General features: G+C 57.6%; 8 protein-coding genes across 8 annotated transcripts; 5 read left to right on the forward strand and 3 right to left on the reverse strand.

Annotated features, from left to right (window-relative positions):
- Positions 1 to 206: 206 nt before the first annotated feature.
- OT_ostta01g02610 (Mini-chromosome maintenance complex-binding protein) lies at positions 207 to 2,081 on the forward strand (the record flags this gene model as incomplete). Its single annotated transcript, XM_003074269.1, has 1 exon — positions 207 to 2,081. The coding sequence occupies one exon, from the start codon at positions 207 to 209 to the stop codon at positions 2,079 to 2,081; it is 1,875 nt and encodes a 624-aa protein (XP_003074316.1).
- Positions 2,082 to 2,138: 57 nt separating this feature from the next.
- Positions 2,139 to 2,741, forward strand: OT_ostta01g02615 (Mitochondrial import protein TIM15; the record flags this gene model as incomplete). The annotated part of the gene is made up of 1 exon (XM_003074270.1): positions 2,139 to 2,741. One exon carries the CDS (start codon positions 2,139 to 2,141, stop codon positions 2,739 to 2,741), a length of 603 nt encoding a protein of 200 aa, XP_003074317.1.
- Positions 2,742 to 2,814: 73 nt separating this feature from the next.
- On the forward strand, positions 2,815 to 3,906 carry OT_ostta01g02617 (hypothetical protein; the record flags this gene model as incomplete). Its single annotated transcript, XM_003074271.2, has 1 exon — positions 2,815 to 3,906. The coding sequence occupies one exon, from the start codon at positions 2,815 to 2,817 to the stop codon at positions 3,904 to 3,906; it is 1,092 nt and encodes a 363-aa protein (XP_003074318.2).
- Positions 3,907 to 4,090: 184 nt separating this feature from the next.
- Positions 4,091 to 4,477, forward strand: OT_ostta01g02620 (Protein of unknown function DUF842, eukaryotic; the record flags this gene model as incomplete). Its single annotated transcript, XM_022985325.1, has 1 exon — positions 4,091 to 4,477. One exon carries the CDS (start codon positions 4,091 to 4,093, stop codon positions 4,475 to 4,477), a length of 387 nt encoding a protein of 128 aa, XP_022838214.1.
- Positions 4,478 to 4,551: 74 nt separating this feature from the next.
- OT_ostta01g02630 (Phosphatidylinositol-glycan biosynthesis class S protein) lies at positions 4,552 to 6,078 on the reverse strand (the record flags this gene model as incomplete). Its single annotated transcript, XM_003074272.2, has 1 exon — positions 4,552 to 6,078. One exon carries the CDS (start codon positions 6,076 to 6,078, stop codon positions 4,552 to 4,554), a length of 1,527 nt encoding a protein of 508 aa, XP_003074319.2.
- A 640-nt stretch (positions 6,079 to 6,718) lies between these two features.
- OT_ostta01g02640 (Class II glutamine amidotransferase domain) lies at positions 6,719 to 7,435 on the forward strand (the record flags this gene model as incomplete). Its single annotated transcript, XM_003074273.1, has 1 exon — positions 6,719 to 7,435. One exon carries the CDS (start codon positions 6,719 to 6,721, stop codon positions 7,433 to 7,435), a length of 717 nt encoding a protein of 238 aa, XP_003074320.1.
- Positions 7,436 to 7,498: 63 nt separating this feature from the next.
- On the reverse strand, positions 7,499 to 9,565 carry OT_ostta01g02650 (Acyl-CoA dehydrogenase/oxidase C-terminal; the record flags this gene model as incomplete). The annotated part of the gene is made up of 1 exon (XM_003074274.1): positions 7,499 to 9,565. The coding sequence occupies one exon, from the start codon at positions 9,563 to 9,565 to the stop codon at positions 7,499 to 7,501; it is 2,067 nt and encodes a 688-aa protein (XP_003074321.1).
- Positions 9,566 to 9,684: 119 nt separating this feature from the next.
- OT_ostta01g02660 (unnamed product) lies at positions 9,685 to 10,860 on the reverse strand (the record flags this gene model as incomplete). Its single annotated transcript, XM_003074275.2, has 1 exon — positions 9,685 to 10,860. One exon carries the CDS (start codon positions 10,858 to 10,860, stop codon positions 9,685 to 9,687), a length of 1,176 nt encoding a protein of 391 aa, XP_003074322.2.
- Positions 10,861 to 11,089: the final 229 nt, after the last annotated feature.

The raw sequence follows: 11,089 nt of genomic DNA on the forward strand, positions 1-11,089 counted from the left end.
ATGTATCCGTCAGATTTCAACGCTGATGCCTCGAATCGTACCGTCGCACGCAAGCCGTCTGACAGCTGCGAATGAGAGATTTAAAAAAGACCCTCAACCCGGAAATCTCGACACCGATCGTCTTTTCGTCCCGCATCGATCGCGCCTCGCGTCGTTCGCCACGCGCGCACGAACCGAGGACTCGTTGAAACACCGCGCACGCTTCGATGGCGACCATGGGCGCGGATGAAGACATCGACGCGCTCGAACGCGACCCGCTTGGATTCATCCAGAGCGCGTTTCATCGCTCCCTCGCCACGCACGATGGGTCGCACGCCGTGAGCGACGGCGACAATGGGGTGCGGGCGATCGTTTCGAGGCTCGTCGCGAGCGGACGACCGCTGCGAGAGATCAACGGCGCGGGTGGGATCGAACGCTCGAGAGAGAACGAGCTCGTGCGGTTCAGGGCGCTGGTGCAAGACATGTACGAGCCAGAGTATTACATCGGCGCGTACGTTCGAGAGGGCGACAGCGAGTGGACAACCACGAAATATTGCGAGCACATAGACGTGAAGGGGACGATCGCGCAGCGGGCGCTGTTTGAACGAAGGGTTTTGTATTGCGTACCAGTTCCAGGAGAGCAGCCGTGGGTGGGAGAGGCGGAACGAGTGGACGAGACGGCAGACGAAGAAGGTCCTCGCGGTGAGAAGAGAGAACGAGAAGAAACGAGTATGGACGTGTGCCCGGACGCGACTCCGGCGCCGAGGAGCGCGGCGATGTTGATTAGGCCAGATCTCGAACGCACAAAAAAGGCGAACGCGGAGGATCACATGGCACCGGACACTCCGGAACAGATTGGCGAAGGTGAAGCTCGCGAGGAGTCTATCGACCAATTGTTGAACTTTCCACTCGTTCCAGAGACTCGTTCACCGTGCATAGTGAAGGTGTACGACGACGACGATTCGTTGAGACTGAACGACGTTGTCGAGTTCGTCGGCTTGCTGTATTACTCGCCCGAGCTCACGGCGGCCGAGCGCGATAAAGAGATGAAGGATGACAACGTGTACGCCACGTCGTCATTCATCGAAGAGGATAATTCGAAAAATCCCGTTTCGAGCTTAGTGCCACGCTTTCATGCGTTGGCGTACAAGGTCACGTCCCAGAATAAATTCGTAAACTCGTCACCAGTGGAGAGGTTCACTGCAACTGATTTGGAGACGTCACACGGCTTGACTCCGGAAAAGGTCGCCATCGCACGCGGTAAGTTGTTGGATATGATTGCAAACGCACTCGGCGGTGACCATTTCGCCGCTGAGTTGGTGTTAATGGCTTTGGTTTCTCGAGTGCACACTCGCACGGATCTGTTGTCTCTGGGAAAATTTTCGCTCAATCTCACGGGATGCAAAGTGGAGTCTTCGGAGGCGGGGACAATAGCGCACGTTCTTTCGAGCGTGTTGGGTCTCGTGTGTCCGAGCGTGGCGCACCTTCCTTTGACCGTTCCGTCTCTGAACGCGCGCCCTTGGGCACCTAGAAAGGACTACGTGTACAACCGTCTGCGAGCCGGTCCTCTGCAACTGGCAGCGAGCACGGTGCTGCTATTGGACGAAACCAAGCTGGACTCCGGTACGCTCACGCAGATTGGTGTCCGGAATATTGAATCGCTGAAAGCGATCTCCACTGTTCAGGACGTCGAGTATGATTTTGAGTATCACCAGATGCAAATGCCCGTCGACATTCCGCTCATCATCTTGTCCGATAGGAAGAGCATTATTCCGACCGACTCGGTCGTGCCGTTACGACGAGTGCGCAATCCAAAGCTCATTGATGCCACCGAAGAGGAACTGACGCTCATGCGCACCTTCATCGCCGGGGCTCGAATGACCAAGCACGTGATATCTGAGAAGACTTCCGTCGAAATCGAAGCCGAAATTGTCGAAGCTCGCAAGGCGGACGCAGCCATAACGCAAGAGAGCTTGCACAGGATGCTCACCATGACTCGACTTCGCGCGCTTAACTACGGTCAAACGGAGCTCACGACGCAAACGTGGAAGGAAACCATGGAAATCAATCGTCGCGTCGCCGAGAGAGCGCGCGTCGTCTGATGCTAGCTTCCACCCAGAAAACGTTCTAATAGACACACACGTCGCCTCGCTTTCGTCATGCGCGTCGGTCGTCTCCGCGCTACCCTCTGCACAATCGCGCGCGCGTTCACGCGCGCCGAGTCGCGTGCGAGTCCTCACATCGGTGTCGCTCGAGCGACGTTTTCCAACTCGAAGCGAACGACAGTTCGGGGCGACGCTGAGCGACGTCTCTGCTTTTCCGCTCCGCGCTCGTTCGCGTCCGACACCGAGGATGCGGGTGAGCGTGGTGCGGCGTCGACGTCACCGCCCGACGATACCTCGACGTCGCGCGAGAACGCGAACGCAAGAAAGGATCTGTACATGATGTTTACGTGTGGACGGTGCGACGCGCGGGCGGCGCGCGGGTTCAGTCGACAGGCGTACGAGAAAGGCGTCGTTATCGTCACCTGTCCGGAATGTCAAGTGAAACACGTTGTGGCGGATCGTATGGGATGGTTCGGTGAACCTGGGAGCGTGGAGGATTTCATAGCAGAGAAGGCGCGCGCCGACGGCGGCGGCGAAGACAAAGCCACACGCGGCTCGATATGTCTCACCGAAGACGGCGATGGCACGCTCGAGATCAATAGCGACGAGCTCGAGGAGTGGTTAAAACGGTTCACGCCGAATAAGGGCGAGATGTGATTCGCGCTGTAACAATAAAAACATTAGTTGGTTGCTCTGCAGAGCTCGGCGCGCTTTGCGCTTTTCTTTACACATGTCACCCAACGTCCCCGTGGTCGAGCGCATCGAGATCGCGCCGAAGTGGGCGGAGAGACAGAGCGCGTTGGACGAGCGCATACGCGATTCCGTCGCCGCAGCGTCCGCGGACGCGTCGACGACGACGTACGAACGCGCCGATTTTGTAAACTGGTTCGAGAGGGACATGGCGTTCGACTTGGCGCCCGAGAATGAGTGGACCGAGCGCGACGCCGTTCTGGAGGCGTTCAAGCGAGCGCACAAAGAGCCAGGGAAAGAGTCGTTCATCGAGAGAAGCGCGTTCATGTCAGCATTGGGGACGCACTTGAGGGAAAAGTTTGCGAGGCGCGCGGGCGGGTTGGTGAAACGCGCAAACCGATACAACATCACGTCGGCGAAGCTGAAGAGCAAGAGTCTCGAGGGAAGATTTCGCACGAATAAAAAGGTAGCCAAGGCGCTTAGAGAAGGAATGAAAGACCCGAATCGATCTCGCATGGTTGTGGCAAACGATGGCGTCTCTAGTCGGTACTTTACCGAGTTCATACAGTTGTCCTGCGCTGTGGATCTGTTGGAGTGCAAGCTCTTTCCCGACGCCAAGGAACTAAGTGAGAGCTTCGGAGCGTTCAACGCGTGGCGCACGCACCTGAGCGGTGAATTTGATGCAAATGACGAGAGTATAACGTTGCTCTCTGTTGGCGACGGGTGTACGCCGAGAACGGCAGGACTGTTTGCCTTCAGGACTCGATGGCACTGCATCGCCGTCGATCCGGAGATGGGCAAGTCAAAAGACTCAAAAACCACGTACGACATCGCTCGTCTGCAGCACCACCGCGCGAAAATTGAGGAGATGAAGATCTCGACGAAGAGAGTCGTCGTGGTCTGCGTCCATGCTCACGTGCCCTTAGCGACGACGCTTGCGAGCATTTCCAGCGATGATGGCACCGCCGCGTGCATTGCGATGCCATGCTGCAACTTTTACTCGTCTATAGACGCGCCTGGAGATAAGCTGGAGTACTCAGACCCTGGGATTTTGTCTCCGCATCGAACAGTGCGGGTGTGGCGACGACTCCCGTGCGGGAACTCTGACAACACGATGTGTCAATTGGCTTGATTCAATGATCGTCACCGCATGGCGTCGTGCGATGTAGACGTTTTCATCAGTACATTAGATTAGTGTGTGTATCGTCTGCGCAACGACGCATCGCGTGTCTCTCGTCGTCGTTCGCCCTCGCCGTCGCTCGAAAGGTTTACCTCAAGCCGTCTTGCGCCTCACATCGGCGCGCTCTGCGATCGTCATGGAGGAGCTCCAACGCGCCGTCGCGCGCTTACAAGACCAACTCGATCTCATGGTGTTCCGCCCGTTACAGAAGCGCGCGTTTGAGAGCTCAGCGAAGTGCTGCGATGGGAACAAGCCGCAGAGAGATTTCCACGCCTGTCTCGAACGCGCCGGTCAGCCCACAGCGCAGGCCGAGCGCGGGATCACGGTGGAGCTCGGCGAGTTCTCGGGAAGGGTGCAGCGATGCGCGCAGACGTGCGCGGATAAGGCGCACGGCGTGGTGGAGAAGAAGGGAGAGGAGGCAGCTCAGGCGCAGATGGAAAAATGCGTAAACGAGTGCGGCGTCTTCTACACCAAAGAGCTCTCGGAGATCGAGAGCAAGCTGATGAAGCAATGGAAGCCGTAAAGTAGTTGCCGTAGCCTGTCCTCGCTAGAGATTGTTAATTTTAATATGTCACACTAAAACTAAAGGCTACTGAACTATGACGCTTTCGCCTTTCGCGCACGCGCTTCACTCGCGCATCGTCGCCTGACTTGGAAGTGACGCGCCTCGCGGATGATCTGCAAAAGCAAGGGGAAAACGCAAGGGAGTAACAATGGTATCACTGACGCCATCTTAGACTCAAAAGAAAAGGATTCAAGACCGCCGAGGGAGAAGGGATCGAAGAACGCCGCTTCAGCCGCAGCGTGCGCGACTTGAGCGTTCACCAAAGCCTCATCGTACCTAGATATCTCAGAAAGGCGAGTCGCTCGCTCAAGAGCTCCGAAAGACCTAGACATTTCGTTCACGATGAACTCTGGCACGGCGATGTCGTCAATGCTCGAGATGACCTCATCGAGGGATTTCAACGTCGAAATCGCTGAGCTTGAGTCGGACACCAGCCTCGTGTGCACGAGTGAGTCGACCTCCCATGTCGCGAATCCCGTGAGTTTTGGAGGCAAAACGGTGGCATCAATGTTTTGCGGCCTCTCTCTGAGCCCCAAATGAATCCTAAGCTGGCGCACAAAGGCGTTCACGACATTGGAAATTTCATCCTCGCTCAAACGCCTCTCGCTTTCGCCAGGCACGACCGCACATCCTCGCGGGTTGAAGACGACAACTCCACCCCAACCTTCGACCAGATACGCATTTTGCTCGGTTGCCTCTCCATTCTCGTCGAGAAAGTACAGTGGACACTCAGCAGCCGATGGAACATACACGACGAACTGTAACGGACGGCCGTCCACTGGCGTGTACGTGATGGAGGTGTCAATGGGCCAATCTGGATCAATGAAGAAAGGCAATTGCTCCGACTTCACTACGAATCCATCGTGCGTCGCCGACCATGTCGGTCTGATTCTACTCGTTGCATGACGCAAAACTTGTGACTCGATGCGCAAATCAATGACGCGACGCAACGCGTTCGGAAGCGCTCCGAGCCGCGGTTGCTCGACGTCGCGTTCAAAGTCCCATGTAAATGCGTATCCTGCCCTCGGTTCGGCGTTGACTAAACTAAATGACGCGAGTAGGACGCCATCCGAGGTGGTGAGAAACGGTGACACACTCGCCCTCTCCGATGCGGATGAGAAGTGCGCTACAAACGCGCGGAGTCTCGCCTCGAGTTCATCCGCGCGTCGCGTCGCCGGCATTTTAGAGTCAAATCTCAACCACGCGGCGCGGTGCCTTCCGAGCACCAAATCTGCGTTCGAGACGTTGCCCGCGAGCAACACAAAGTCATACCTTGAATTCTCAGCCCCACCGCACGACTCCTCGTCGATCCATTCCTCCACGAACTCGTCTGAAGCCGTCAAAGCCGTCGCGCTCCACGGTTCCCGCCTCCCCCCAGCGCACGTCGACGAACCCGGAACGACGACTTCAAAATTCACCGCGACGTCCCGCAGTCTATCACTCACCTCTCTCACCACCCCCTCCGCCCCCTCGAAGTCCCCCCACACGCGCACCGAGACTTTTCGCTCGAGCGCCGAGTTCGCCCGATCGAGCGCGGAGGCGTAATCTCTCCTCGCCATCCTCGCTCGCTTCGGCATCGACACCTCGAGCGCGGCGAAGACGACGCTCCCACCGATGACGACCAACGCCGCCGCCTGCGCGAGCAGTCGCTTCCCTCCCGGCGCTCGACCTCGACGCTCGAACGCCTCGCGTTCGCGCGCCTCGCTCCACGCATCTCCAACGCCTCCCTCGCGCCGCCGCGTTCGCGTCCCACCCGGCCCGTACCGCCTCGCTCTCGCGCATTCGCCGAACAATCGTCCCACCGCCACCGCGCACGCAATCGTCAGCGCGATCGCGTCGTTCGAGAGCTCGTCGAACATCCGCGCGACGACCGCGCGTTCGCCGCGCGTCCCGTTCGCGCTCGAGCGCGTCCGGGCGCCCGTGCGACGCGCCCACTGAACGAGAACGCGCGGTGGATGAGAAGAAACGAGCGACACTCTGCGGCGACGGTGGACGACGGACGCGTCGACGCGCGACGGTGGACGACGGCGCCGCGACGGCGACGGCGAGCGCGGCGGACGAGGCCGGAAAGTCGCGTCGGCCGCGACGTCGGTGGAGCGGGACGCCGCGGCGAGCGGACGCGTCGACGCCGGTGGTGACGCTCGAGCGCGCGTTCTGCCGAGTCAGCGCTTGGAGCGACGCGCGAGAGCGAGCGGGGCGATGGCGGACGCGTCGTTCGTGTGCTTCGTGGGGGCGAAGAAACGCGTGGTGGGGGCGACCGCTGGGCGGTGTCGCGCGCGATCAGAGCAGGTGGCGACGAAGGAGCTGGGCTGCGACGTGGTGAAAGATCTCGGACTCGCGGGTTTTCTGAGCGCCGAGGCGAAGGCGCGGACGCACGAGTGCGAGGACACCGGGACGGTCACGGTGTTCATCGGGGAACTGGAGAACTTGGAAGAAATGGCGCGGGAGGTGGATCTGCCGAGCGACGCGAACCCGGCGCACGTGGTGTCGCAGATGAGGTCGACGTTCGGGACGTCATTTCTGGACGAACTGCGCGGGAAGTGGGCCTTTGCAACGGTGACTCCGCAGAGAGAATCCGTCTTCGCCGCGGTCGACAGTGAGAGCAGTTTGACAATATACCGAGGACGGGGAACCGAAGGCGGGGTCGTCATTTTACACGCGCAGGAAGGATCGGGTTTCAACCCAAAGAAGTGCGAGGCGCTGGACGTGTTCGAACTCACAAAGATTCCGGCGGGAAGCTTCATCAGCGGAAACAAACACATTACACCGCATCGATACGTTCAAGTGAAATCTGATGATGATTTGTACGCGGTTTATAATACGTTCGACGAGGTGCCTTACAGTGGCTTGAACGACGTGTCCGATCTCAAGGCTTCACTAGGTGCCGCTGAAGCGCACGCAGTAGTTAGTGGCTAACACTACAAGTAGTTTTGTTGTACTTTTACCGACAACGTCAGATGAATCAAACGCGCGTCTCGATCAGAGCCTGGAGACGCCAAAAGTTCCACGCCTCAACTTTGGCTGCAGAAGTTCGTATCCCGGCGGCGTGTGACGCTTGTTGAATGGCGCGTCTTGAACTTGTTCATAAAGCCTTCGATACACGTCACCATCCTTCGCCCCGAGCGCCGAGTTTAAGAAGTAATCACTAAGTCCGAAAGAATCGACTAAAGCAGCGGCATCTGGTCTAATCTCAGCGAGAAGTCTGAAGATTTCAGCTCGTATTTCCGTCGCCTGATCACCATCGATGTAACCATCCTCCAAGAAGTCACCCATGGTATCATCCATGCCGCATAAACCGTGAAGGCACACGAGACGATGAAGCACCAACAGTGTCGTAGCGCTCACCCGAGGCCTGGTTTCTTCGTACGCGATCACAAAGTTGTACATGACGACGAACGCACAGTGAGCCTTCGCCGCGCGAATCCACTGCACCATGTGAACGCGCATGGCGTCGTCAGGCGACATATCTCCGGTCACCTTTGAAGCTTCTGTCACCATGCGCCACGCTCGGTGCGCATAGGCATCGAGAATCGCGTTTTCATCGCGCATAGTCGAGCCGAGTGCGAGAGAACTTCGGGAACTCGTTCCCTTGAGATAACCAATGACATCTGGTGGCGTCTCGCCTTTAATTGTGTTTCGGTACATCTTCAGGAGATACCGCGCCGTTTGTAAGCATAGCACGTTGTTATCGCCTTCGTAAGTCACGTTTGGAGCGTAACTCGCGAGCGTGGTACCGAAACCTGCCAAGTTCATGTAACCGTGACCTCCACACGTTAATCGACAAGCCTCAATCGCATCCTTCGTCATCCACGAACAATACGCCTTAAGACCACTGGACGTGGCGTGAAGCTCCGGAAGCGCGGAGAAATCCTGTTTTTCGCGAGAAACTTTTTGAAACTCAAAGTACATACGTCGCATGTAATCTGACGTGCAGTGAAACGCGAAAGCCATTGCGAGAATTGGAAACAGCGTCCGTTGACTGTGTTGGTAATCGATCACTTGGCGCTCCATCCCAGTCGCTTTATCGGCGTTCGATTGCCTTCGAACCAAGTTGTAGCGAATTGCAATTGTCACCGCCTTCTTCATGAAAAGCGCTGCGTTCATCACGATATCGGATCGAATGAAAACCATCGTCCCGTAGGACACTTTTGCCACAGGCGGCGGCACGTATGTCCCATCCGTTTCTACCCGAGAGTGACCCATCAACATCGCTCGTCGTGGAACGCGAACATGATCGAATCGTAAGAACCCATTATCGACCGCGTTGTAGCCCATCTTATTACCGATGTCTCCGATGGTACATCCCGGGAGCGGCTCATGGTTTTGATTGTTGCGAATTTGAACAACGAACGGATGAACCCCGTGGTCCACACCTTTCGTGAACAATCGAGCCATGACAACCGCGTGCGTGGACGTCTTCCCCAAACCACCGGGCCACCATTTCGTACTCGTCAACGTCGGTGAGTGAATCACGAACTCCTCCTTGCTCTCATCGTATGTTGCCGTCGTCTCTAAGCCTCGCAGATACGTTCCGTGTCCCAGCTCCGTCTGCGCGTACGTTCCTATGCACTCCAACTTGACGCACTTTGGAATCCAATATTTCCGCTGCTCTTCGTCTCCCTGCCCCTGAATCGTCGGAATAAACATCCCAAGGTGCAAATCTAATCCTCCCGGTTCATCGATCAACTCTCGCATGATGCGCGCCACGGCTATAGGCTCCTTTTCATTCATCGCCGCCACCGCGCTCGGGAGCGCCAGGTACATCTTGAGCGTTCGCACGTATAGTTCGTCCCGCTCGTCGAAGTACTTCCCGCGCTTACTGAACACCTCGTTGCTCGTCATCGCGTCCACGATTCGTCGTCGCAGCGACGCGCTCTTGGGTCCGCCCGCGAGTAAGTTTTCGAGCTCGCGGGCGTCGAAACTCGCCTTGGAGCGCTCTCGAGCTAAATCCTCGCGCGGATCGCTCGTGCTGGCGAGGATGACCGCGGTGCTAGGTTCGACGAGCGCGCGCGTGTGCGCGTCGACGTTGCGCGCCTGCGCAGACATGATCGCGCGTGATTTCGCGAAGACGGCGATGTGTGACGTCAGATGTAGGGCTGACAGGGCTGTCCCGACTGAAAATTAGCAAGGTGGTAGTTTTACAATGCCGATATGATACAGTCTCCTCAGCGAGATCTAGAGCCGCTGATGGCAAGGATTCGACGAAGCGTGATTCCCTCGCCCGCGCCGTAGCCGTCGACGACGGAGTCAACGCCGGGGAACTCACCACCTCGATGCAGCTGCGTTCGCACCATGACAGAAAAACATCCAGCCGACGACGCCGCCGAGCATGTTGAAAGTGCACCGCCGATAAATATGACGTTTTTCGGATCGAATCCGCGCGAGACAGCGAGCTCGGTGATAGTTTCCGCCGTGAGCACCGATCGAAGACTGGAAGAGAACATGCCGGCGTCGATGATGACGTCCGAGTTCAAATTTTGGCGCTGCAAGTCGCCACCGATCTCAGGTGCAAGTAAATCACCCTTTTGCTTTTGGATCGCCTGCGACATCGACGATGGTGCAGCGAGATCGGATGCGTTCATCACGGAGATTCCTGCCGCGCGAAGCTCGCCCAGCTTGTGCATCGCCGCGTCCAAGACCCTTTCTGACGGATTGCTGCCGGTTTCCGACACGAGCAGAACCTGGATCTTGTCATTCTCTCGAATGCAATCATCCAAGAATCGCTCCACACCGCTTCGAATCTTGAGTGCATGCTCATCGATCATAAGACCGAATTGATTATCCTTCTCCTTGATCAAATCTCGCAGGAAAATTTCCCTCATTCGCTTTTCGTCCTCAGCGCTTGCGCGTCCCTCCTCAGAGTCGTCCTCGGAATCCATCTCGTCCGTGGCCAGCGGAACAATCTCTTGCAACCGCTTCATAGCCTGCATATACTCATCGTTCTCAATCTTGCGTTTCGTCGCCGGAGAGACCGCGGACGGGTAGCCATAAAAGGTAAAGTACCGCTCGCACATTCCGTACGGCGTCCCGCCTCCGCTTCTCAATAACGACGCGTACTCGGCGTGATCCCAGGTCACCCCGTTCAACCCCTTCGACGCAAACGCTCGATTAAACGCCACTCTGTGTCCGTCTCCATGCACGTCGACGACCGCGCCATCGCACTCGATCACCACCAGCGTCTTCTTTGACTCTAGTTGGTCATTTTCAAATTCCGATTCATCCGCGCTCGCAGCGTTGGTGCCAACTCGACGCTCAACGCGAGACGAGCGCGATCGCCATCGCGCGCGCACAACGCCACCACCGTGCGCGCGCGACGTCGAGGTCGGCGTCGAGGTCGACATGCGTCGAGGAGCGGCGTCGAAAACGACGGACCGGGACGACGACGACCAGCCCGTCGCTGTTTCCGGTACACGCGGGTGTTCATATGTCGTCGACGTGGCGCCGTGGCGAAACGATGAGTCATGACTGGTCAAAATCTCTCGAGAAACGGAGAAACGCGTCTCTCGACGCCGCGGACGACGACGCGACGACGGTCGTGAGACGCCGACGCGACGACAAAGCCCGTCCGCG

This window comes from Ostreococcus tauri (assembly GCF_000214015.3).
Source record: "Ostreococcus tauri WGS project CAID00000000 data, contig chromosome 01, whole genome shotgun sequence".
Taxonomy (NCBI): Eukaryota; Viridiplantae; Chlorophyta; class Mamiellophyceae; order Mamiellales; family Bathycoccaceae; genus Ostreococcus; species Ostreococcus tauri.